General features: G+C 40.3%; 1 protein-coding gene across 1 annotated transcript in view; it reads right to left on the reverse strand.

The window, feature by feature from the left end:
- Nucleotides 1-27,668, reverse strand: part of gria3b (glutamate receptor, ionotropic, AMPA 3b) — a 293,069-nt gene that overhangs the window by 77,596 nt on the left and 187,805 nt on the right. Inside the window, exons 9-11 of the mRNA XM_067997137.1 lie at nucleotides 21,847-21,954; nucleotides 16,551-16,757; nucleotides 9,753-10,123 (exon numbers count right to left, since the gene is read on the reverse strand). Coding sequence (XP_067853238.1) covers nucleotides 9,753-10,123; nucleotides 16,551-16,757; nucleotides 21,847-21,954 — 686 coding nt within the window. The remainder of the gene's footprint in view (nucleotides 1-9,752; nucleotides 10,124-16,550; nucleotides 16,758-21,846; nucleotides 21,955-27,668) is intronic.

The following is a 27,668-nucleotide window of genomic DNA, read 5'->3' on the forward strand; positions in this document are numbered from 1 at the left end:
GACCTATTTTCAGAATCCTCGTACATTCTTGGCTGGAGACTTTCTGGCTGTTGTCCAATGGCATCCAGGCGGCCCCAAGGCCAGCAGATAGGACCACAGCCATAGGACTCTTAGGCTCCTCTTTCCACCTCTGTTTCCCAACACAAGGGCTTGCTGGGAGGGAAGATTTCACTGGAGATGTTGCCAGATCAAACTATTGGTCTGGACCACAAAAATTAGGTGTAAAAGGTCTGTAACAGGTTTAGTGCATTTTGGGCATCCTGCACCTGTCATACCAAAGGGGAGCCAGGAAAATCAGCCCTTGCATCTTTTCATGGATATTTGTAGCTTGCCAGTGATGTAATATTTTTCTGGCTTTCTGGAAAAGCTGTCTGGGTCTCTCTGTATGAGGAAGGTGAGAAATGTGCAAAACTGTTTAGGTGGATTGCTTAACAAGCATTGGCAGATATAAAGTCCACCTAAGAGATAGAAATAATTAATATTCATTACCAGGTTTAAATTGTTTAAACTTTCGTCCATAGTCTTTGCAATGTCAGATCAGGGAATCAAATGAGCAAGACACTTATTGGGAGGAATTTTGTCTTTAGCTGAGAGTGTAAAAAGGCCAATATCGATTCAATCGCCCGTTATAAATCTCTCCTGATTTTCATTCCCATTGAACTCATCGATATCACTCATTTTATACTATTATCCAAAGTCAAAATTACCCATTGTGTCCTGACAGTGTGTGAGATGCTTATGTGGTACCTAAGAAGGCACCCTGTTATGAATGAAAACTTGACCTAATTGACTAGCCTTTGACTGCTATTAATCTTTTACAGTGTGTTAGCTTTGATATAGTTGTGAATGATATCTATCTATTCTCCTCTCTTCTCGTTTGCATCAAAGGAAAAAGGGAGATATAACTGGAGCGAAATCTTTGCTGGACAGTTCCCTTTCTACTGAACGGTTAAATGAGCCGATAGCAAATGGAGTTGTTTCTTTCACATGAAAGCCTTTCATCAAGGACTTCTGATCCAAGTTATGATCGTAGTACACTAAAGCTTTTAGATTTTATTGTTTCGGAAGAGACACTTGCCTGAAATTTCTGCTGGGGTTCCCCAGCTAAATATTGGTGGAACCTCTGGAGAAACAGCATAAATGACTAAAAACAGCCAATTGCACAGTGTTTGTCCTTCCAGCGTTTCTACCGATTTTCCAAGGAAATTATGATGGAAGATTGGGAGAACCCAATGGAAATTCTCCTCCACTGTGAGTTAAGTAAATTATTGTAATCTAGCTAAATCTGCTGTTTTATTAATCTTACTTCTTAATAAACTTGATTCACAGTTGTCATCTTATGGTGTGCTAATGGAGTATTACTTTTAGTGGGCGAGATCAGGAGATATCCAATACTATTTCCAGCAGACCCACATCGGCCAAATGGTTCATTGTTCACCTTACCACCCACTATCCCAGATAACTTTGTGCATGTGGTCACATTTCAGTTTGTTGGAAGCAAGGTTTGCCTGTGGAAGCTCACTTTTGTGTTGGGCAAAAGGAAAAAGGTATCTGGAAGGGGGAGTGTCAACATTTGCAGGGGGTTCCCTACACAGAAAAGCTTGAAAACCACTTCTGCTCTCCCTGACCCCATAAAGGAAACTTTTTGACTTACCTGGAGAGTCTCTTTGTCCTTCCCACCAACTGTCAACCCGGGGTCCCCTTGATAAAATAGCATCCCAATTTAAATGGATCCATAAGCCTCCCGCCTGCTATAGGTGGGCACCTCATCCACCTGCAGAAACCTGCAGGTTAAAATCGGGAATGGCGGGAACGGGTTGAGTTCCAAGCGGGTAAGTAACCTGCAAGCCTTTAACTGCTCACCTGCCCACCGCTGGGCGGATAGTGTTAAAATCGATCCCAATGAATCTGCACCCTATTGTAATGACCCTGCAAATGTTGCTTTAAATTGAAACTAAGGAGGTACACAAGAGTGATGTGTTGATTCAGCTCTCAGTTTTCTCTTCCTTGCATGGAGATAGGCCTTGTCTCTGCTCAGTGCCTTCTCCTGACTAGGAGCTTGCCATATAGGGGATTGTTAAGTAGACTTCATGTTTTACTATTCCATGCATCACAAATCAGTGCACTTGGAGAACATTTTAAAATCTAGTTCTCAGCTGTTTTGATCACTGCTTTCTTTCTATACAGCCCTCACATATTCTCCTTCCATCCCCAGATTTTCTTCAGTCAGCAGCCTAAGCCATGGACATCTGCAAGAACACTGTTCGATGTCAAATAATTAAAAGGTGCTTTCAACCACTACAAGAAGTAACTCCCCCACCACCCCCATCTGGACAAGTTCATTCCCTAGACAACTGAACTGAGATCGGCAAACACGTCGCCTTGAAGACACTGTAATGTTGTAACTATTATTCTCTTTTAAAAGAAATTTTACTTAATATAGGAGAGGGGATAATGCAGCAGACCAACATTTTGAAAACTATAGTATTAGCCACTTCTACTGCAAGTTTTGATTCTTTCACTTAATATACCAATAAGGATGATTTGAAACATGGAAAATAAATGCAAATCAGTCTGAATGTGAACAAAAACAGATTTGTTTAAAAATTGTTCCTATGTTCTAGAGCTCTTTGCAATCTGAAGAACTGATGGTTGCTTTGTGGGCACTTATTTTCATTGGCCCAGCTTTGATGGACTAAATCCAGTAATCTAGTGTCAGTATAATGCTCTGAAGGAGATGCACAATTTTCTAGACAGAAATCTAATGGCACAACAGGGTGGGCAAGTTGATGAGTCATGAGGAACATTTTATCATTTACCACACATTATATTATCACTATGCCATCAATAGCAAAGCCAACAGTAATGTTCACGCAAGCAAATGCAAACCACTGATGGCATTACACAAAAACATTTAATTGATTTTGTGACTGACTGACACAATGTATACTAATGTGGTACAATATGGGGCTTTCACTGGGCCACAGGAATAATTGTGTTTTTAATTATCCTCTTAAATCCTGTGCAGCTGTTGCTTCATTCATTCTACTGAGCTGCTGCCACGCTTGAGATAATGCACATTCGATTTGCTGGAGGGAGGGAGAGAGACCATCATTCATGCAAGCCTAAGACTGGTACCTTTGCCAATATTTGTACCGGTCAGTCACTAAAAGCATTCTTAAAATAAGGTCAGGTCAAATTAATTTCTGCTTTTCTGAGAGGAAGGCAAGTAAAGTGAGTCAATTAATAGAGTTCTTCCTTTTCTACAAACATTGCTGACCCCATCTCTCTCTCATTGTTCAGTGTAGACACTGTCTGAAAGGCAACACAAGCACTTAAGGGGATATCTTATTGCATATGTAGCTGCAAAAATAGCAAAATTGATGGGACATTTGGAATGTCATAAAAACCGTGTTAACTAAATACTAAGTGCTAAATAGAAATTGATCTGATTATAATGCAGATTATACCAACGTCTAGTGAATATAATTAGAGCACATTCATCAAAAATGGTGACAAAACAACGTTCCATAAAATGTTGGGAGCTTGGAACTAGAGAATAATAGTGGCTAGTCTAAGATGATCAGCTTGCCATAGACATTTGTGATATAATACAAACAGGGTTAAAATGGTTAATGTATAGCAATATTAAATACCTCCAAAATAAGAATACAGGATATAACATAGATATAACTCAGATATACAACAATCTCTCTTGGAGCAAACCACTGCTCGTCTGCAAACAGTATATTGAAACTAAGCCTATATATAAGTCTTACAGTTGTTTTGTAAAGTAATTCAGAAAAAAACTGCCGTATTTTTGAGCAATCCACTGAACCACATGCTTCAAACTAAGAAACTAGGAATGTAAACTAAGCTTGACAGCATTACAATTTAAAAAGAGGTATAAAGGATGGAATGAAAAGAAGGCAAAAATTTAAATAGGAGATATATGCTGTGTTTTGGAGGGATTTTCATATACGATGGGAAGGAAGGACTCTGGAAGATATAATATTGCTTGACATGAAGGCTAGAATTTAAAATCAATGTCTGAATCATTATATCTATTATTTTTTTTACTTAAATAAATGTTTTCAAAAGATGATAATACTCACATTGCAAAAATATGTAGCACCTTTCGTTTGACATGTCCCAAACAAATTACTCTGGAGTCTTCAAACTCAATTTGTTCAGTTACAACAAAGACTGTTTGAGAAGGCTGGTTCATTAAAAAAAATGCACGTCGGATAGTTTTGGATTGAATCTAAGTGGGTTTCAATTATAGCCTTTGCACTCAGAAGCCAAGAACGTGTATACAGTCTCTTTAAAATAGAAAAGTCCACAGCTGATCAACTCAAATGAGTGAGTTCTAAAGATGATATTGGCACATGTAATGGTTTGGGATATCAGCTGTATCAAGAAAACATGAGAATCTTCAAACACCCCAAAGCCCCACCCAGAATATTATACTCTATAACAGCTTAACCTCTTTGGAACAAGCATAAGAATATGAGAGATCTCATTGGATGTTCTGGATTTTCACATTCAATTGAACAGGCAGAACCAAAATTTGAGTTGTCTAATTGGATATTTTGAATCGAAAGAAGGTATTCCACTGTCAGGTTAAGTTGTTGAGAGGGCTGGTGGTTTTCTGTTAGTAATACGTAAAACATATGCAAATACAGTCAGACCAGAGAAGGAAGAATAAACCCTAACAGAGAGAATAGAGATGAAAATAATTAAATTGCAGTATCTCTTTTTGTAGGCCCACACAGATCCATTTCAAGTCAACCACAAGTACTGAACATTTGCTAAATGTTTTGTGAAATTTAAAATGTTTGTTAATAAAAATAAAACTTAGAAACAGAAATGTTTAGCGACCATCTTCAGACATCACTATCTTTTAACAACCATTCCTTGGATGTTGTACGTCTGCCTATGTGTGTTGAATGACTTGTTGAAACATTTTTGGGGAAACTTTTAGAACTTATCAAAGTGAGAGATGATAGTGTTGGGAAATATATCCTCTTTGCAGACAATACCAAGATCAAGAATGAAAGGGTAATAGCAAATGTTATATGCAGTATAGAGTCCCCTCTAGTGTCTCAACAATATCTCTTAACAGCTAGTCTGAGAAGACTTTCACTACTGCATGACCAAGCCACTTTTCTTTACCTCAAGGTCAATGAACTATCTGAGTGAGAAGACCAAATGCAGAGGCAATCAATGCTAAACTAAGGGTAATTTTTATGAGCTCTGGAGTTGTATTAAGAAATGGATGAAAACTGGTAAAGCTCATTTCACTCTGAAGCCTAACAATCTTAACATGTCCTTGTACCTTACAGCTGTACAGTCCACTCCACGTCAATATTTTGATGGTTCGCAATCTGGCACAGTATTGAAATTCTTTGCAATGTAACAAATGCTTAGAAAGCATGAAGTGCCCATTTTGGAACACCTCAGAAGTGTGCATATACCCTTTGTGGAACACACTGAAAGTTGCTTTGAGTATTGGGAGATTATTCCACCTACTTTGAAACTATCCCAAGGGTGCAAAGGTTGGCTGTAGCAGGCAAGAAATATGACTTCCTCCAGCCCAAATGACTTCTGCCTGCCTCAAATCTTTAGCTCATTTCTGGATTCCCACAAATAAAATATTTATTTTGTTAAGCTGCTTTGGATCATGATTCCTGCTTATATGATAAAAATTGCTCTCTTGAAAACTCTACAAAAAACGTACCAATAAATGTGTGCACATGCAGCATGCTTTTGTCTTGCAATTTTTAAAAAAGATCCTTTTTATTCATATAAATAGGAGCAATGCCTCAATATAATAAAAACTCTTCAACTATGGTCAGGTGACAAGGCAAAAGACTTGAGGTGCGTAGGCAGGAAGTGAATAGATGGGCTGATGGCAGCCATATTGATGCTTGTTAACTGCCTCAAATTCATTTTCAATTTTGCCAGAATTTATACTGGTGGGAAGGTAATTTAATTTTTTAAGTAGCTTTTATTTATATAAATGAGAGCTGGATCATGAAATATTCTATAGAATATAGATAGCTTTTTGGCAACCAAAGGTATTAAGGGATATGGGCCAAAGGCGGGTATATGGAGTTAGATCACAGATCAGCCATGATCTTATCAAATGGCAGAGCAGGCACGAGGGGCTACTCCTGTTCCTATGTTCCTATAATAGTGCCACTGCCTATGCTACACGAATCATGAAAATGCTACCTGTGGAGTACAACTGGACATGGTTGAATCGATGCCTAGGGTTCTAGAAGATTACCTTTACGGGCCATTGATAAATTTCAAGAGAACTTTATCGTCATGGTGATGTTTGTGGAAGAAAATGATCTGATGACTTTTTTCACATTTTCTTATATTTTTAAACGTTTTAAGAATATTTAGCTTCTGTTTGGTGCAATAAATGAGATATTAGGTGTGACAATTACAAATACTCCACTTTGAGGCAATTTTAAGTGTTTGTGGATGATCTTTTCCTCAAGTGAAATAATATGAAAGATAAAAAATTCTAACTGCAGTATAATCCAGTCATGTAAACACATCCTAATTTTCACAATATATCATAGAGTCATAGAAAAGTTACAGCACGGACGGAGGCCATTCAGCCCATCGAGTCCACGCCGGCTCTATGTAAGAGCAATCCGGCTGGACCCACTCCCCCGCCCTATCCCTGTAGCCCTGCAAATTTTTTACTTTCAAATACCTATCCAGTTCCCTTTTGAAAGCCATGATTGAATCTGCCTCTACCACGCCTTCGGGCAGTGCATTCCAGATCCTAACCACTTGCTGTGTAAAGAAGTTTTTCCTCATTTCACCTTTGGTTCTTTTGCCAATCACCTTAAATCTGTGCCTCTGGTTCTTGACTCTTCTGTCAATGGGAACAGTTTCTCTCGATCTACTCTGTCTAGATCCTTCATGATTTTGAATACCACTATCAAATCTCCTCGCAAACATCTCTGTTCCAAGGAGAACAACCCCAACTTCTCCAGTCTATCCACGTAACTAAAATCCCTCATCCCTGGAATTATTCTAGTAAATCTCTTCTGCACCCTCTCTAAGGCCTTCACATCTTTCCGAAAGTGAGGTGCCCAGAACGGGACACAATACTCCAGTTGTGGCCGAGCCAGTGTTTTATAAAGGTTCATCATGACTTCTATACTTCTGACTCTATGACTCCATAAAGCCCAGGATCCCGTATGCTTTTTTAATCGCTTTCTCAACCTGCCCTGCCAACTTCAACGATTTATGCACATATACCCCCAGATCTCTCTGTTCCTGTACCTCTTTTAGAGTTGTGCCTCTCTAGTTTATATTGCCTCTCCTAGTTCTTCCTACCGAAATGTATCACTTCACATTTTTCTGTGTTAAATTTCATCTGCCATGTGTCCGCCCATGCCACCAGCCTGTCTATATCCTCTTGAAGTCTATCACTAGCCTCCTCACTGTTTACTACCCTTCCAAGTTTTGTGTCATCTGCAAATTTTGAAATTGTGGCCTGTACACCCAAGTCCAAGTCATTAATATACATCAAGAAAAGCAATGGTCCCAGCACTGACCCCTGGGGAACATCACTGTACACCTCCCTCCAGTCTGAAAAACAACCATTCACCACTAGTCTCTGTTTCCTGTCCCTTAACCAATTCTGTATCCACGTTGCTACTGTCCCCTTTATTCCATGGTCCACAATCTTGATGATAAGCCTACCATGCAGCACTTTATCACATGCCTTTTGAAAGTCCATATACACAACATCAACTGCATTGCCCTCATCTACCCTTTCTGTTACCTCATCAAAAAACTCTATCAGGTTAGTTAAACACGATTTGACTTTAAAAAATCCGTGCTGGCTTTCCCTAAAAAATCCACACTCGTCCAAGTGACTGTTAATTCTGTCCCGGATTATCGTTTCTAAAAGTTTCCCCATCACTGAGGTTAAACTGACTGGCCTATAGTTGCTGGGTTTATCCTTACACCCTTTTTTGAACAAGAGTGTAACATTTGCAATTCTCTAGTCCTCTGGCACCACTCCCGTATCTAATGATGTTTGGAAGATTATGGCCAGTACCTCCGCAATTTCTACCCTTACTTCCCTCAGCAACTTAGGATGCATCCCATCCGGACCGGGTAACTTATCTACCTTAAGTACAGCTAGCCTTTCAAGTACCTCTTCTTTATCAACTTTTAGCCATTCCAGTATCTCAACTGTACCTTCTTTACTGATACTCTGGCAGTATCTTCTTCCTTTGTAAAGACAGATGCAATGTAGTCATTTAACACCTCGGCCAAGCCCTCTGCCTCCTTGAGTAGATCTCCTTTATGGTCCCTAATTGGCCCCACCCCTCCTCTTACTACCCGTTTACTGCTTACATGACTGTAGGCGTCTTTTGGATTCCCTTTTATGTTGGCCGCCAGTCTATTCTCATACTCTCTCTTTGCCCCTCCTACTTCCTTTTTCACTTCCCCTCTGAACTTTCCATATTCTGCCTGGTTCTCAATTGTTTTATCAACCTGATATCTGTCATATGCCCCTTTTTTCCGTTTCATCTTACTCACTATCTCTTTTGTCATCCAGGGAGCTCTTGTGAAATCTTTTACCAGGATTTCAAAACTGTAGAACTCCTTACTTCCCCTCAGTCTTCCCTCTCATCTGGAATCTACAGTCATTCAAAACCCAAGGTTGACACCATCTAATCACTACTTTTTGTTTACCACTTTTTCTCTCTTATCCTTTTTATTCTTGGTCATGGACCTTGGTCTTTCAACTTGCTTTCTGAGTAGAAAAATGTATATCTTGCTCATGGCAAAGCCAACTATGTCCCTTTGTTCATTTTGTCTTTTTTAATGGGATTTTTCACTTACATTAGTTTAACTGACTTATTCATTTCAGCTGCAAATTTCCTCATTGTTATTCATTTGGTTATATTTTGTTTAATGAGAATGATACTCAATTCTCTAATTCAAGGGATGGGTGAATCAAGGAAAAGTGATTTAGCCATTGATAATTTATTGGTAGGTGAAGAAAACAAGGAATCCTAAAATTTCAAAACTTGTGCTCTTCTTAAATCTCTCCATTATCTCTAAATAAAAAGATCTTACCTCTAGATATAATTAGAATTTAGAAAAGATTGGTTTTCTTAAAACTCTGCCCATGAAGGTCTACAATATGGGATACTGCAACCTGTAAATGCAATGAAGAAGATGGGACAACTAGTTGAAGGATGGAAGCAAGCTAGAGAGAATGGTTTAATTAATGTAAACTCAAAAGAAACCAAGACCGGCTTGGAGGTGCTCCTTAATGGTGCTGCTGCATCTGTTTTTCAAGTTTTCCATTCAAAATGGAGACGCTTACAAAATGTAGCGTGATTCTGTTATATACACCGAACTGTTGACCGTAAAATGCGATATGCAGCAAAAACACGGTAGCCCTCCAAGGGTGCTGGAGACAGACAGACCTTATGCATTTTACGGTCTCGGCATGGTGTATATAAGTTATTCAGATAGCTGTGTGAATGCCACTGAAAATAAGCCACTTTTATAAGCATTTCAGCAGTGTGGCAGAGTGATGATTGGATGGGTGGATCTTACCGTGCTGATATGGATATTAAAATAAAATTAGTTGGGGAAGGGGATTGAAAGTAAAGGTGGAAGAAAAGTAACGTATATGCACCATGGCATCAGTTTTTGACCATAAAATGCACAAAGGTAATGTGATAATGACAAACCTTGGTGAAATATCGCATCCTTGCTGCATAAAGGCACCCAGAGAAAACCAGAGACTATTAAATATCCCAAACTCATTAGGTGGCTCAGTATTTTGGGGGTCACGTCCTTCTTCATTTTCTTCCATATGCCATTCATAGGGACTGAATCTGCTGACCAGGAAAAGGACTACGCTGACTCCAATGTAGGCGAAGACTATGCACATCCATATCTCATAAGCCAAAGGGTCCAGAAAAGAGAACACTCCTGGTTTGGACTTTTGGGGCTTCTTTATCATTATTGAAATACCAAGACTCATGAATGGTTTGGAAAAGTCAATGACCTCTTCTCGGACCAAAGTTATAGTGAGTGGTGCAACAGCAATATCAGCTCTCTGGAAATGGGGAGAATCCTGATTAGTATATATAACAATCATAAAGACATTGCATTAACTTTATAGAAATAAATAGTAACATTTCTATTCCATTAGCTCACTGACCAAACTTAATATTGCAATGGACTATTGGACTTCCTCCATATTATGGCAAGTAGATACCCATGATGCAATGCAACCACGCGAAAACATAAAAATATGCCTCAGTTTTTATATTCTAGATGGAAAATTGTGACTTGCTTTAAAAATTTCTTACTTCAAATTGGTTTAGCTCATTGAATTGAAGTACATTCTAGTCTTAATTATTACAAAAAAAGAAGAGTTTCCAGGGCTCAATCTAAATCAATTAATTAATTGTTAAAAAACAGTTAAAAGTGACATTCCAATGGTCACATCAATAGAGTGTTGAGTTTTGCTGTTGAGCTTTCCCTAGAAAGTAGGCATGGCCTATCTGAGTTGGGTTATCTGATGGAGGGAAAATAAACTATGAACTCAGAGGTGACTTCATAGAGGTACATAAGGTAGTAAACAGTATATTTGAAATACAATATATAACAGTATATTTGAAATACATTACAGTAAAGCACGGGGGTACAGATTTGTAATAGCAAAAGCCAAATTTGTGATTGACATCTTCTTCATGCAAAAGGTGATCAATACACACAATGAATTTCTGGGTAGGATAGTGAGCAATAAAACTGGAATCATTTAAGAAACAGTGGAATAATGTGATGGAAAGACAGTAGGGACTTCCTGGATATTGAGCTATGATGAGCTGACTGTCTTTCCTCAGATGTATCTATCTTGTGATGAGGCATTTCCCACATCACTCAAGTGCAGCTCCTGGCTTACTGACCAAGGAATGGCATTGCCAACATCTGTAAGAGATGCTGTATCCTGAAATGTCTCATATTTCTGTTCAATAAGAATAGCATAGATATAGAGGAAAAGAGTATTTATTGGGGGAAAATAAAATAGCAATGGAAAAATTACCATGAGGGAAGGGATTCAATGCTATTAGTAAGAACCATAATAGGGCTGATTCCGTGATCCTGGAAAGAATGGACCTGGGATTGCTATTTGCACAGAAATGATTGGTCAAGAGGAATGGGGAGCCGACCTTACTAGATTCAGCAAGATCAGATAATTTAAATATTCATCATCATGTACTTCCTTCATGTTTTCCAAAGAATGCTATAGCTGCAAGTGGAGGAAATGAGGAGAGCAGTTGCTGATAAAGGGCTACTGTTCTTTGGAAACTTTGCTTTTTGCTGTGGTGTACGAGTGCTGCAATAATGGAATCTTGCCAAGGGTTGGAGGCAGAACTTTCCACTTTGATGAGGAGACTTTGGATGTTCTGTTGGGTGAGATGAGACAGAGAAGGGTAGCCATATTTGGAGCTGATGGGAACCTTCCTCCGCAACCAAATGTGCAGCATGCATTGTTGGAATGGACTGATAGGGGGAGAAGTTGGACCCCCTCGTGCCTGCTTTTTGAGTGAAAAATGATCACGGGAGACCAATTTCTGAGCACAATTTTGTGCATCTGATCGCACTTGCAATGGCAACTTTCAAGTTTCTGGGACGCTAACCTAAAACAGGCATCAGGTCCCTTGAATATGTTAATCAGGGCCTAACGCCTGTTTTAGGGCCCCGCTGCCAAATTCGGCATAAACTGGGCTGAGCATGCTTTGGATATGTTCTGCTCAGTTTCTCTGTGTCTACAGTGGCTGCTAACAAAATGCGAAGTAAAATTTGTGTTCGCCACCTTTCCCATTCCCCTCCCTCCTACAGCATTGGAGCCGGTTGATTTTTCCAGGTCTCCAAATGACGAGCTGCACTGGGACGCCAGTTTGGTCCCTGCAGCTTGCTGGTTGTATGTAGATGAGGCCCGAGGGCCAGTTTGGAGTGAGCCTCAGGTCAACGTCTTTGGGCATGTGTTTCAGGCATGCCATCCACTTTGCAATGGTCTCCTGCATGAAACAAATTTCTCAGCCATAGTGTCTCTCCCATCTATAGATTGTGGATGCAGATAAAGAAGAAATTCTCTGGTATGGAAAAGAGTGCCAAGGTAAAGCTGCCTTACAGATTGACTATTCAAATTAAATCTATGCCTGCCACAAGCACTGAGCCCCCGAAATCGTGCAGCAACAGCAGTGGAGTAAGGAAAGCACTGGCATAACTCCTCACTCCCCGGACACCAAAACTTCCACATCTGTAATGCTTTAGCTTGAATCACATGGCTGGCACAGAGAAAGACTTCTAATTCCACACTTAATTGTCACATGCTGTGCCACCAAATCAAAATTCCACCTCAAACTACTTACTACTTTGTAGTCATCCATGGTGGAATTTAAACCTGGCACTGAATCATGTTGGATCAAAATGCTGAAAGCACATGGTTTGTCTGCTTTTAAAGTAGGAGGCTTCCCACAACTATAGAGATAGAAACCACACTCATGATGACCCTGCCAACCTGGAAATTATGAGGACCAAAGACAGGTTGGTGGCTTTTCTCATCCTAAGAAGGCAAGTGTTCTCTTAAACTTCTTCTTGCTCTCCCTTCAAATTCAGTCACTCAGTAAGACATGAGCACATCTGTCAAGCACCAGCATGACACTTAGAGCATTGCTCTTGGTACTGCGTGCAGAATCATTTGCAGTTTGCACCATATTAATGCATGTTCCTTTTCTCATTATTTATGGGCTTCCCAAGATGATGTGCCTGCTACCAGGGCAAGCAGGAAGCTGGCATATCACCTGAGCATCTGTCAAGCCCTCTGACCCCGCAGGCACAAGCTCAGATTCAACCACCTCGGGAGAATCAGAAAGAGAGGGTCAGGAAGGTTTACCTGGTGAAGCACACAGCACAGGTGAGGAGCAGCAAGTGGAGGTGGCAGCAGTGGAGCATTGAAGAGCTTTGGCTTGACGTTCTTCTACTGCAGGACCCACAGATTCATACCTTACTGGGGCTGCATATATAGGGAAGTAACTCATTAGTGAGCAGAAGTACTTCAGGCAGTTTTTAAAGAATGTTCCAAGCTCCCTGCATAGTATGTCAGAGACTGTACAGAAGTGTAGCCTTGATATCTGTGCTGTCATGAGAGATGGTATGGAAAACTTGCAGTCCATCATGGAGCAAGTGGCAACTCTACAGCCGTCTGTAGAAAGCTCCTAAGGACTAAGGTCCAAGGCAGAGACACATATAGTCTTCCTTGTGAATGCTGTGACTGCAACAATTGAGACCTTGAGCTTCAATTTACAGGAGCCCCTCAGTTCTGGCTAGGAGAGGCTAGAGGATTGGCTTGAGTGTATCTTGATGGCTGGCTTCACACTTGTAAGTGATCAGCAAGGGTCTGTTCCCATACAGATCCCTGGTCATTCAGAAGAGAGCTCAGCACCTATGGCATGCCAGATGAAGGAACCGATGAGGGTAATGCTGCATCTGACTATCCGAGACAGCCCCCTTAGAGTACTGATGAAGTAGCAGGTCGTCGGTAGGAGCAGCTAGCCATTGTAGGGTCCAATATGTTGACAGTAGGACCATCACATTATTCAGCACAAAAAGGTGCAGCACCACAGCTGTGTCAAGGGGACCTATTGAGGAACAGCTGGATGCCTCCACACTGATTCCTCCTATTTAGAAGGAGTACAAGTAGGAGACACTACATACTCTCAACAAGGGAAGCAAAAAATAAAACACATAACACTAAACTGTAATCATGAACTAAACTGGCTGCAACTTCCTTGCAATGTAATATGAAGATTTATTGCCAGAAAGTAAGGGTATAGACAGGGATGGTAGTAGAGGCAGTGGTGATTAGGCAGAGCAGATTGTGCATGGGATCAATAGGTTATAAGGAAGACTGTTCATGCAAGGCCACATTTACAGATTTTAACTACAAATCCTAACATCAATGATTGACGCACCAGTCTTTCTAGTTGCACATCATCTTTACCCACTTTTATTTCCTTGTCTTCTTCATCTTCCTTCTCTGCCAAGGCTGCGGGCTTACCCTTTATGAAAGATTTTCTGTCTCTGCATAGCAAAATTATGCAGGATGCAGCATACGCTGATAATTTTGGACATTTTGTCATGGCTATAGAGTAGTAGCCACCTGGACTGTCCAGACAGCAGAATCTCTGCTTCAGCATGCTAATAGTATGTCGTACTAGAACTTGGCTGGAAGCATGAACCTCTGTTCAGGGGTCGTCAACAGTGTTTTTAGTCAGGGTTCAGGGAGGTAGCCTTGATCCACTATCAGCCATCCACCCAGTCCTCCTATTTACATGTGTACCACTAGTGAGGCCTTGCACTTTTGGAAAGCAATCCAACTCATGAAAGTGCTGTAATCTCTCGTGGTGTTGCCTCCATTCCCTAGAAAACAAACCTTCTGTGACTTGCTTGATGCCTAAGTGGACTGGAGAATGACAAATATGGTTTGGAAGGATCCTGACACATAGAAATTGAAAGCTGTGTAACTTTCACAGCAACTGGAAGGAATGTTACTGTGGTAGATCTTATCTGGAGGTTGGCTTCAAGTAGATAACTCCCTCATGAACTGTAGATGGTGAAAGAATGTCACCTCAGACATCTCCTGGTAGATGTGCCTAGGTCTGAAGACCTGGGTCCTGGGCTGAGGCCAAGTGAGTGCCATACACCGGAGGTTCAAGCACACCTGCTTTTGATCCCACTGCCTGAATTTTTCTTCCTTCTCCAAATCCATCACTGCCATTAGAAGACCCAACGTAATACCCACACTGAACACTGTGATTATTACTAATGAAGCAGCTGTTCTCGACAAAAGGTCCCTGCTAAAGGAATCTTATAATGCAAAAATGCAGCAGCAGACAGCAACAGACAATAATTCTCCGAAGAAAATGCAGTAACTATAGTATAAAAGTCCAAAAAATTACAACTTGCAACACATTAGTAAAGCCACTCACACCTTTAAAAATCCAAGCTCTGAAGACCAGAGCAAAGAAGCCTAGAGTGCTGAATTTAAACAAGTAAACAGCACTAAAGGGGTGAGGATGGACAAAAATGTGTGGAATTCATTCTGAGACCGATTTACATTAAATTGACTACAATTAGGATCATTAATGAGGCCTATGCATGCTCTGGGCATGGCTTTTAAAATCAGAAATATTTTCAGACTGCCGAATTTGGTACCCCACAAATCCAGCACTTGGACTGAGTTGTCTGATTCAGTGACGTGTGCTTGCGGAATACTCTATAAGTAGAATTTTCAGACTTTGCACTACTGTGAGTCTTTCGTGTCAATTTGGGCACACGATGTCCAGCTTTTGATTTGAAATGGTCTCAAATTTCCAATATTTGCTTCCAGTGGGCACGGCTCCTTGCCGCACATGCAAAGTTGGAAAATTATCTCCTATGAGTGTATCATCACGGAATTGGCCCTAGTATGAATATAAATGCAAATAACAAGACTAAATAATTCCAATAATACTATAGCTATTATAATACATAAAAGGGAGCCACACAGAATTTGATGAGAAATTGGGAATTAAACTGGACAGCTAGGCTCAGCAGCACAAATCATAAAGATCAAATGCACTGCCATCCTTAGGTTCACAATCCAAGGATCCTGTATCAATTGAACCTTATATTTTTCAGTTTTCTAGAAAGGACATTTGAATGAATGGCAAATCTGGTCCAACTGTTACCAGAAAATTCAAAGAGATAAATTTCTTCTGGGAGAGTATTTTTCTAATGCTGTGCAATTTAAAAAAGTACTGTTGCAAATCGAGTGAATTTGCAAAGCTTTGCTGAGGTTGTTTTATGTATTACAAATGGCAACAAAAGAAACAGCCAGTAAATAACTGAAAATGCGAGTTTCTCAGATATGTTGGATTGAGCTTTACATACGACCATGGTTGACTGGAATATAACTGGGGAACAACTGCATCAGCGGGATACATGCATGTCTCAGTAAAAAAATAATGATTCCATACCAGTGTAGTACATTGATACTGAATACACAGCAAACCTACAGGAGACAGGATCCAACTACCTGCTGGGATTAAGGGTCAAACTTTTGGAACTACATGACGTTACACTAATTACCATCTGACCACTATCCAGTCCTGAATTTCTTTCATTGCCTAATAAATGAAACATTTGTAATTATTCTTTATTCATTACCAACCCAAATGATATAGAATAAACATATTATTCAATGTGAAAGGGTTCTAATTTTCCTACTATATAACTTTGGATTATGAAGTGATCTCTGTTGCAGCATCAGAGAAAAGAAATTAATGTAGCCTGTTAAATAGCTTGTAATTATTTTATTCGTGCACTGGGTGCCAAGCAGAGTTTTGAATTATAGTGAACACATCTGATGTTCAGCCTATTTTCTATATGATATACAAATACTTTCTCCATCTTCTTAAACTGATACTTACCCCATATACTAGTTCACCCACCATTCCATTCCAGATTTTAGTTTCAGGATCTCTAGCTCCATATTTACCGTCAGGGACAACAGACAGTTTATATTTAATGCCAACATGCTTGGCTATTTCAAAAGCTAAATCCACACAATAGCCTTCATATCTATCATTTGCGCCAAATTGTTCATGATTTTTCTTCAGCATTACATACGGTGATTCCTGCAACAACAAAAACACGAATAAATGGATCAAGCTCAATTATACTGTCAAGGGGTTCAATGTCAAGTGACAAGGTTTTCCATTTTCCTGACAAAAATGGGATTTGTGCATATACAGTATTTCACACCTCTGCTTATAATTACCATAAGCTGTTTCATGGATTTTTTGGACATAGACTATTAGAATAGATAATGAGTGCTAATAAGCAATTATTATAGATCATGTTAACTCCAATGGGATCACTGTGTTATTGGTACAAAGCATGAGATAAGAATGCATGGAACAGAAAAAGGGCAGTTGTCCATCAAGCATGCTCTTTCCACAGGCAACGTACTGTCTCATGAACGCTACCCGACCTATTTAATCTCTGGATGAAAGGTTCTGCAAAGTTTCTGCCTGGCCTCCCAAAGCAATTCTAGGGAATACTCATTTGATCTTATATCCTACATTATTAGCCATTGGGCAGTCAAAATTGACCAGTTGATTGTCATGATTGGAAACAAAAATTTCAACTGTTGGAAGAGCACAGGTATCAGCAGTACCAATTTTTTACAAACAAAGAAGCTTTTAATAATTTTATTCATAAGGTAAATATTTATTCGAAAATTCTCCATTGATCCCCCTTTCACAGAAAATAAAATGGTTTGCAACATGGATCAGAATTCATAATTGCCTACTATCTCAAGGAAACCAAAATGTGAGCTGAGATATGAAAGGTTCGATTTTAACCCTGCCTGGGGGGGGGGGGGGGGTAGCGGATTAAAATGGCAGGAGGGGGGAGTGCCACATTCCCACACCATACTATCTTAAATTACCTCACTTCGGGCACAGGAGGGCTGCCCGCTCCAAGTATGTGGGGGTCTATTTTACATGGAAAAGTTGCAGCCCACTGGCATCATCGATGCTGCGATCCCATTTGAACTTGAAATTGCAGGAGGCCCACACGGCGCCAAACCAACCAGTAAAACCTGCCAGGAGGCAGCAGAGTGGCCAGAAGTGACCAAGATAAGTTTTACTTTTTACTTTTTTAAACTTGCGTGAAGATTCCTTGTGGGCCAAGAGGAGAAGGAGTGCTCCTCCAGGCCTCGCAAGAAATCTTTGTGCAAGCCCAGTTGGCCTTCCTTCTCCCTCTCACCACTGGCATCATGTGGAGAAACCAGCCCCCCCCCCCCCATCAACCTTATGTTGTGTATTGTTTCCTTGGGTCCCCCAGGGGCCTTGGCCTTGTGCCCGAATTCCTGCTCATACCTGCTGACTCTTACGTCACTCCTGCTACCTTCGGTCGGAAGACAGTGCTGACAAATTTAAATAAGTTACAATGGCTCAGGTATGACACTGAGGAGTCCCCCCCCCCCACCCTTTGAACACGCCCTGAGTTAAAATCGACCCTCTAAATTCATACATTGGAAATCTGTTTGGCTATTTCTTTGAAGGATTTGGAGATCCTCACTGCTGCAGCAATAGTACTGCAATCTCCACTTTTATTTTCAGTTTTTCTCTCTCCTCTCAAAGGTTAATGACTCATGCCTGGATACAGTTCCATGGCACTGAAAGCCCTCTAGTCCCTCACCCAAGTGACTATTTTTAATGTATGTGTTTAGTAGCCATTCAACCGCTGGGGATTAAGGCCTTCAAAGCCGAGCCGACTCCTGTCCTCATCCAATGTTCCCACAGGTACATTTTCCAGCAGTGATCACTGCTAACAATTAATCATGAAAGCCCCTGGCTGATTCTTCTCTCTATAATCCGAGTCACAGTTGAGTACTCCATTATTGTCCTGGTCAATATCAGCTACTTCAGCACAGACCAGGGATAGAACCATGAACCTTTCCATCTATGAGCTTCAGTAATTCACTGATCAGTGCTTACCAACTGAGCCACCATCCTTGTGTAATTTAAAGAAATAGAACATTGAAAATAGTTTGTTTTTGTGACCTGGAAACTGCTACTGGCTCTAGAAGTGAAATAGGCATCAAAAGCAGAAGAGTTGAATAAATTCATACGATTACAGATATGAGCTTTTTTGATGGCCCACTTGATCTGATATATATGTTACCTGATTGAGTACTAACAAAAATATTGGGGGTAATTTTAACTTTTGGCCATCCATTATACACTCCGTCTGATTTTCCTATTCATTATCGAAAGTTAAAATGACCCCCCACGGAATTTTTATAATGCTTATATATGTTTATGAAGTTCTTATGCATTTTAGATTATGATGTTTGGGGTAGTGCTGTGAAACAGAACTGATTGACCTGCTACAGCTTGCAACTATTCCCATCCATATTGGGAACATTATGAACATACAGCAATGTCAAATTAACTTTCTTTGATTTTAATTTTTCTGCCAATTAAGGTGAAGTGGCATGAGTGCTTGGGAATGTTTTGTTCCACTTTTTGCACCCAGTGTCATTGGCTTTAAGATCAGGTTCAGGATTTGCTTGGTGCCAATAAAGTCTGCTTTTTTCATCCCCAGCAATGCATTTTGATTTTAACCACAGGCAAGACTGGTTATGACAGTGATATAACCTTTGAATTTCCTACATCAGCCATCCTGCAGTCTCTTTGATTGAGACTGGCAATTCAGGGTTTTAAATCGTGTTGTGCGATATTAGCAGTAAACACGTTAACACTACTGTAACAGAGGCATTACCCCATTTATTTCCAAATGTCTTCATTGAAAGAGCAGATTCAAGAATTTTATATACTGTGTTTTCTACTAATGCCACACAGCACATTTTCAATCCTTCAATGGGTGATTTTACAAAATTGTGCTCCTGGTAGGGAGAATCGTCCTCTGTAGCACACATCAGGAATTGAGTGCACACTTTTCATAATTTTCCACTGACTAAAATAAAGATATAGAAAATTATGCGGATGCCCTAGCCCGAGTTCCTGATAAGGGCTCTCAGCAGGTGAGTGTCCACTATGGGCATGATTTTGTAAATTACCTTTCCTAGTGTTGATTAGTTCTAAAGCAGTTTTGAGTTATGAACTTATGCCCAAATTCATTTCAGTTGCCGCCATCATAAACTGCAGACTTTTATCCCAACAGACTGGGTTGGATTCAAAACGGCAGGTGCCAGAAATGAATTAACTCTTTAAGCTTTGATGATACCACCAATTGTAACTTTCAATTCTCCATCATTAAAGTGACAAAAGTGAAATAAGAAGGTTGTCCTCCACGAAGACGGTTTCCTCAGTTTTAAAAAATTGCATTTACGAGGCACTATATGGTAATGCATTTCAAAAAGAAGTCGAGTCCATTCATGCCATGACTGCCACTGCAATATCTGAGAACTTTGGTTACATTGACCAATTAAACGGATCCACTACAAGAGAACAATAACAAAGTGAACATGTGTAGGAAACGTTTGTGGAAAAAAAGTGACAATATCAGATACAAAATGAATGGACATTTATTGAACAGCATTAGGAGGTTTCTTTTGAAAAAAAGTGACAATAAAATAGAAGACAATAAAAGCGATGGCAGTAAGTGGAATTTATAAAATGAACTTCCCTGTTACAGACTCAATGTTACATTTTAACAGCTACTGACGATATATTAATTGCAACATCACCCATTCTGGTGAGAAAAGTACAAATAAGACCGTGAACAATATTAGAATAATAATAGCAAAGAAAGGAAAAATAAATTGCTTTTATAATGTATCACAATTATATTAAAATTGAAACTCTTAACATTTAATATAAAGATTATAATCCTGAATGCTATTGTGAACATAGCAACTTTCAAATTCTCTTCTCCCTATTTTCTTCGGCACCTTTTTTGCTGGGTTCACAGAAAGGAATTTTAAGGAGCTAAACCAAACATTGTTGGAGAAAATTTTTCATGAATGAATTTCTGAATCTAAATTGTTATTTCATTCTGTGTCAGAAAATATTAGGAAAAAACATAATAGTTATAAAATTGATCCTTTGAGCAACACTGGCCACCAACATGGTGGGGATGTTGGAATTTTTCTGCTTGCTATGTGTAGCAATATTGTAACTGTAATCATGAAGATTTTATCTGTCTGATATTTCTAGTGAAGACGTGAATGTCTTTTCTTAGAATGGAGGAGGTATTCACTAGGCTATTAACAATATCGCTACACATAGGAATTCTCATCCCATTGTATTAAAAATGGAACTCAAGATGGTTATCATTACATCAGAGGAGGGAATGCGGATAATTGTTCAAGTGATTGATGATCTCTGAAGCCACCTTATATATTTTAGTAACATTTAATAACTTACGAGATTGTATTTTGAGATTGGCATATGAAAGGATGATTAAATTAAATGGGGTATTGTGAGAGTGCAGACCTTTGGTCAGCAGCATTCTCTGGCAGTGCTGGGACCAGAACTGACACATGGTCTTACTGCTGATGCCTAGAATCCAGTTTACCAGTTTCTTAGAAATCTGTCAAAAGCATCCTAATGTTACTTGATGATGGCTAGCAGCAGATCAGAGGTTGTCGCTATCATAAACTGAAGATCACAAGGTATACTTTCTTACATATAATCGTGAGTCACCACATTAAATTAGGTTGCAAAATGTGAATCAGGTCACCATGCAATAATCGATTACATTATTGGACCTTGTCCCGAAATGAACTTGTTTGAGGTATCGCCCCCTTGAACCTACATATCAAGTTCTGTTGAAATCCGCTAAGGATTTCTGAAGTTATTGTTCATAAGCAGATAGACAGGCATGTAGATAGATAGCCAGGCAGGCAGACAGGCAGACAGACAAACAAACAAACAAACAAACAGATAAACAGACAGGAACACCAGTTAAAGTACCTCTGTCCCCTTTTGGGGTGGAGGTAATAAATTACTGAGATGTACTGCTTAGAGAATAGAAGAGTATCTCCACCAGTAAAATATTACTGTATTTGGGAATCAGCTTAAATCTTATATTTAAGTCTGCACTAATATCTTCTCACAGTCAGTCAGTGAAATTCCATTACTGTGTAGCTCTCTGTAAAATAATTTTTTGGTAAAAGTTAGAGAGTGAAACATACATGAAATGCACCAAATTTTTAAAGTTAATTAAAAAACAGAAAAAGATTGTACTTACCATTATAGTAGTGACTACTATTGTTCTGTTTTCAGCAGAAGTTGATTCATTGATCTGCTGAATTTCAGCAATAGTCACCAATCTTTCATATTCGTTCCAGTACCCAATCTAAAATTATCAGAGATTTGAACCTTATTAGTTCAAGTTCACTTGTGGTAAAAGTCCACGAAGCGTAAAACAAGTTCTGAAGGCAAATGTGCACAGATGTCGTCTGCTCTACATCTCACATAGTTTAGCGGTTGGCCTCTGCACAGAGATTTCGTGAAGGCAATATGCCCTGAACAACCGGCCCACACAGAAAAGAGAGAACCGAAATGCAATGTATGTTTCTCAGAGATGATGGGAGGGGAATGGTAATTATTTTTGAATTGGCTGTTATAATCTGATTACATTTAAAATATGCCCTCAATTCTTTAGTTACTGGATATCAAATTAACTTATTTGTCACCAACAAAAAACAAAGGTTTCTGAAGTGTGAGTTATGAGTTAAAACAACACACAATTTTTTTTAATGTTTTTTTTTGATGGGGGGGTTTGCTGAATATACCTTCCATGACCAACTTCCTATGCAAAATTTGCATCAGATGCAGTAAGAATAATAGGACTGTACTAAATTGATTACTTGTACGGACAGTATTCATAATTTAGTACAGTCTTAGTAATTGTAATGAAGTCCTTGAAATTTCCCTTTTTTAAGATTAAGAATGATCTTTGCTTAATATGCTGCACAATACTCTGATCTATATTTATCTATCGATATCTATATTCATATTAGTCAATTATCCATGGTGTCGCACACAGGGAGTAAAGACCTAGTGTAGATTTCAGGTGAATTAGGGTTAGAGGGCCAGAATAATCAAACCAAGATACACAGATGCAATTCAGTCCCCATTTTAAAGTCATACGTTCTGTCCTTACTTTGACATAATACAATTATTTAATATTATTATATAGTGAAATGGAAAAGTGTGGCAATTCTAGGAGAGAAACAGAATTGGCATAAGCATAGGAGTTTCTCAGTACAGATGTTGCTTGTCTCCCTCCTCAGCTACCACAGCCCTTCCACTGCTGAAACCCTTATACATGTCTATACCACCCTCAAACTTGACTATTCCAGCAGCCTGCTTGCTCGCCTCCTCCACCCTCTATAAACTCTACATAGAAACATAGAAAATAGGAGCAGGAGTAGGCCATTCGGCCCTTCGAGCCTGCTCCGCCAGTCAATATGATCATGGCTGATCCTTTATCTCAATACCATATTCCCGATCTCTCCTCATATCCCTTGATGCCATTTGTGTCTAGAAATCTATCTAGCTCCTTCTTAAATATATTCAGTGACTTGGCCTCCACAGCCTTCTGTGGTAGAGAATTCCACAGGTTCACCACCCTCTGAGTGAAGAAATTTCTCCTCATCTCAGTCCTAAATGTCCTACCCTGTATACTGAGACTGTGACCCCTCGTTCTGGACCACCCTGCCAGGTGAAACATCCTCCCTGCATCCAGTCTGTCTAGCCCTGTCAGAATTTTATATGTTTCAATGAGATCCCCTCTCATTCTTCTAAACTCGAGTGCATACAGGCTGAGTCGACCCAATCTCCCCTTATACGACAGTCCTGCCATCCCAGGAATCAGTCTGGTGAACCTTCATTGCACTCCCCTTTATCCTTTCTTAGGTAAGGAGACCAAAACTGCACACAATACTCCAGGTGTGGTCTCACCAAGGCCCAGTATAACTGCAGTAAGACATCCTTGCTCCTGTACTCAAATCTTCTTGCAATGAAGGCCAACATATCATTTGCCTTCCTAACTGCTCGCTGCACCTGTATGTTTGCTTTCAGTGACTAGTGTACAAGGACACCCAGGTCCCTTTGTACATCAACATTTCCCAATCTATCACCATTTCAATAATACTCTGCCTTTCTGTTTTTCCTTTCGAAGTGGATAATTTCACATTTATCCACATTATACTGCATCTGCCATGTATTTGCCCACTCACTCAACTTGTCTAAATCACCTTGAAGCCTCTTTGCATCCTCCTCACAACTCACAGTCCCACCTAGTTTTGTGTCGTCAGCAAACTTGGAAACATTACATTTGGTTCCCTCATCCAAATCATTGATATATATTGTGAATAGCTGGGGCCCAAGCACTGATCCCTGTAGTACCCCACTAGTCACCGCCTGCCACCCCGAAAAAGACCCATTTATTCCTGCTCTCTGTTTCCTGTCTGTTAACCAATTTTCAATCCATGCCAGTCCCATGTGCTTTAATTTTGCACACTAACCTCTTATGTGGGACTTTATCAAAGGCCTTCTGAAAATCCAAATAAACCACATCCACTGGTTCTCCCTAATCTATTCTATCAGTTACATCCTCAAAAAACTCCAGTAGGTTTGACAAACATGATTTCCCTTTCATAAATCCACGATGACTTTGTTTAATCCCGTTGATATTTTCTAAGTGGCCTGTTATCACATCCTTTATAATAGACTAGCATTTTCCCTACTATTGATGTTAGGCTAACCGGTCTGTAGTTCCCTGTTTTCTCTCTCCCTCCCTTTTTAAATAGTGGGGTTACATTTGCCACCCTCCAATCTGCAGGAACTGTTCCATAATCTATAGAATTTTGGAAGATGACAACTAATGCATCCACTATTTCCATGGCTACCTCTTTTAGTACTCTGGGATGCAGATTATCAGGCCTGGGGATTTATCGGCTTTCAGCCCCATTAATTTCTCCAGCACTATTTTTTTACTAATACTAATTTCCTTTAATTCCTACCTTGTCCAAAACTCTGCTACACATATCCTATCCTTTGTAAGTCCCGCTCACCCATACTCCAGTCTTTACTGACCTATATTAGCTCCCAGTGCCTCAAGTTTAAAATTCTTGTTGTTGTCTTTGAATCCCTCCATGGCCTCACCCCATCCAATCTTTGCAATCTCTTCCTGCCATATCAGCCTTCGGACTCCCCATTCTCTGAGTCTGGACTCCTGTGCCTCCCCTCTCCCATCACCTCACTGTTGGCACAGTTTTCAGCCGCCTGCATCCTTCTCTCTGGAACTTCCCTCTCTAAATCCTTCCACCTCTCTCTTCCTTTAAAAACCTTCACAAAACCCATCTCTTTGATCAAGCTATTGGTCGCCCCTCTTAATCTCCTTTCCCATATGCTAATTGGTACTTTTTTTGTTAAAAGCACTACATAAATGCAAGTTGCTGTTCCTTCGGAAAAGTACTCCTTTTTAAAAGGACATTTATAGTCCCTGGGAAAAGGGCTGGAGTTTTTTTGCAGAGAGTTTTGCCAGTCTGAGTAATGGTAGTGACTCAGACTGGCAAAAGGTGGGAAGTGGTGTTCCACAAGGATCGGTGCTGGGACCACTCTTGTGCACCATTTACATAAACGATTTGGACTCGGGAATCAGAAGTACAATTTCAAAATTTGGGGAGGACACAAAATTGGGGGGTATAGTTAATACCGAGGAGGACTGCAACAAAATATGGGAAGACATTAATAAACTTGCAGAATGGGCATGTAATTGGCAAATGAATTTCAATATAGATCCGTATGAGATGGTACATTTTGGTAGGAAGAATAAGGAGGCCACATACTCCTTGGAAAATAAGAGTCTAAATGGAGTAGAGGAGCAGAGGGACCTGGGGGTACAGATACACAAATCACTAAAAGTAGCGATGCAGGTTAATAAGGCCATAAAAAAAGCAAACAAAGCACTCGGGTTCATTTCTGGAGGGATAGAATTGAAAAGCAGAGAAGTTATGTATTGAACCTTGGTTAGACCACACTTGAAGTACTGTGAACAGTTCTGGTCTCCATATTATAAAAAGGTTATAGCGGCACTGGAGAAGGCGCAAAAAATATTTACTAGGCTGATACCAGAATGAGAGGTTATACCTATTTAAAGGGAAGCTAGACAAACATATGAGGGAGAAAGGAATAGAAGGATATGTTGATGAGGTTAGATGAAGAAGGGTGGGAGGAGGCTCGTGTGGAGTATAAACACTGGCATGGACCTGTTGGGCCGAATGGCCTGTTTCTGTGCTGTACATCCTATGTAATTACACCCTGCAACCACGTGTGATGCTGTAGTGCCTCAGTTTGCATCTGCCAGCCTGTCAGCCTGGACTGCAGAGAAACTCTTAGGCTCCAACCAACTCTACTTCCCTGTTTTACCCAAAGGTGTCAGTCTTGGTTCAGTGTTAGCATTCTTGCCTCTAAATCAAAGGAGGTAAGTTCCAAGCCCCACTCCAGAGAGTTGAGCACATAATCTAGGTTGACACTTCAGTGTAGTTGAAACATAGGAACAGGAATAGGCCAGACAGTTGCTCGAGCCTGTTCTACCATTCAATTAGATCATGGCTGATCTGTACCTCGACTCTATTTACTTGTCTTAGCTCCATATCCCTTGATACCCTTACGTAACAAAACTCTATCGACCTCAGTCTTGAAAGCTCCAATTGTGCCAGCATCCAATACTGAGGGAATGCTGCTTTTCAGATGAGATGTTAAATTGAGACCCCATCTGTAACTTCAGGTGAAAGATTGCATGCCACTATTTGAAGAAGAGCAGTGGGGTTTTCCTGATGGCCTGGTCAACATTTATCCCTCAACCAAAACTACAAAAACAGATTATCAGGTCAATTATCTCATTGCTATTTGTGGGATCTTGCTGTGTGCAGATTGGCTGCAGTGTTTCCCTGCATGACAACAATGACAACACTTCAAAAGTACTTCATTGACTCTGAACCACTTTGGGACATCCTGAGCGTGTGAAAGGTGTTATATATCCTTGGCCCCCTCCTCTTCCTCATTTACATGCTGCTCCTTGGTGACACCGTCCAAAGACAAGTGGTCAGCTTCCATAAATAAGCTGACAACACCCAGCTGTACCTCTCCACCACTACTCTGGGCCCCTGCACCGCCTCAGTATTTTCAGAGTGCTTGTCCGTAATTCAGTCTTGGATGAGCTGCAATTTCAGAAGCCATTTTCTTTGGTCCCCACTACAAGTTTGAGCACATAATCTAGGTTGACACTTCAGTGTAGTTGAAACATAGGAACAGGAATAGGCCAGACAGCCGCTCAAGCCTGTTCTACCATTCAATTAGATCATGGCTGATCTGAACCTCAACTCTATTTACCTGTCTTAGATCCATATACCTTGATACTCTTATGTAACAAAACTCTATCGATCTCAGTCTTGACAGCTCCTATCGTGCCAGCATCCAAAATTTAGGGGGTGCTTCTTTTCAGATGAGATGTTAAATTGAGATCCCATCTGTACCTTCAGGTGGCTGTGAAAGATTGCATGCCACCATTTGAAGAAGAGCAGTGCAGTTCTCCTGATGGCCTGGTCAACTTTCAGGTTGAACCAGACTGTTTGTAACCACGGCACCCTATTTGATCCTCAACTGAGCTTCTGACCTCATATCCCCTCAATCACAAAGACTGTCTACCTCCACCTCCTCAAAATCACCTACCTCAGCCCATCTCCTGCTGAAACCCTCATCCTTGCCTTTGTCACCTTCAGACTTGACTGTTCCAATGGTCCCCGAGTCGGCTTCCCATCCTCTAACCTCCATCAGCTCATCCAAAACTCTGCTGCCAGTATCCTATCCCACACCAAGTCCTGCTCACCCATCATCCCTGTCCCTGCTAATCTCCGCTGGCTCCTGGCCCCAGTGCCTACAATTTCAAATTATCATCCTTATGTTTAAATCCCTTCATGACCTCACCCCTCCCTATCTCTGTAACCTCCTCCAACACCACAACCCCCCAAGATCTCTCCGTTCCTCTGACTCTGGCCT

The sequence above is a fragment of the Heptranchias perlo genome, chromosome 15, assembly GCF_035084215.1.
Source record: "Heptranchias perlo isolate sHepPer1 chromosome 15, sHepPer1.hap1, whole genome shotgun sequence".
Taxonomy (NCBI): domain Eukaryota; kingdom Metazoa; phylum Chordata; class Chondrichthyes; order Hexanchiformes; family Hexanchidae; genus Heptranchias; species Heptranchias perlo.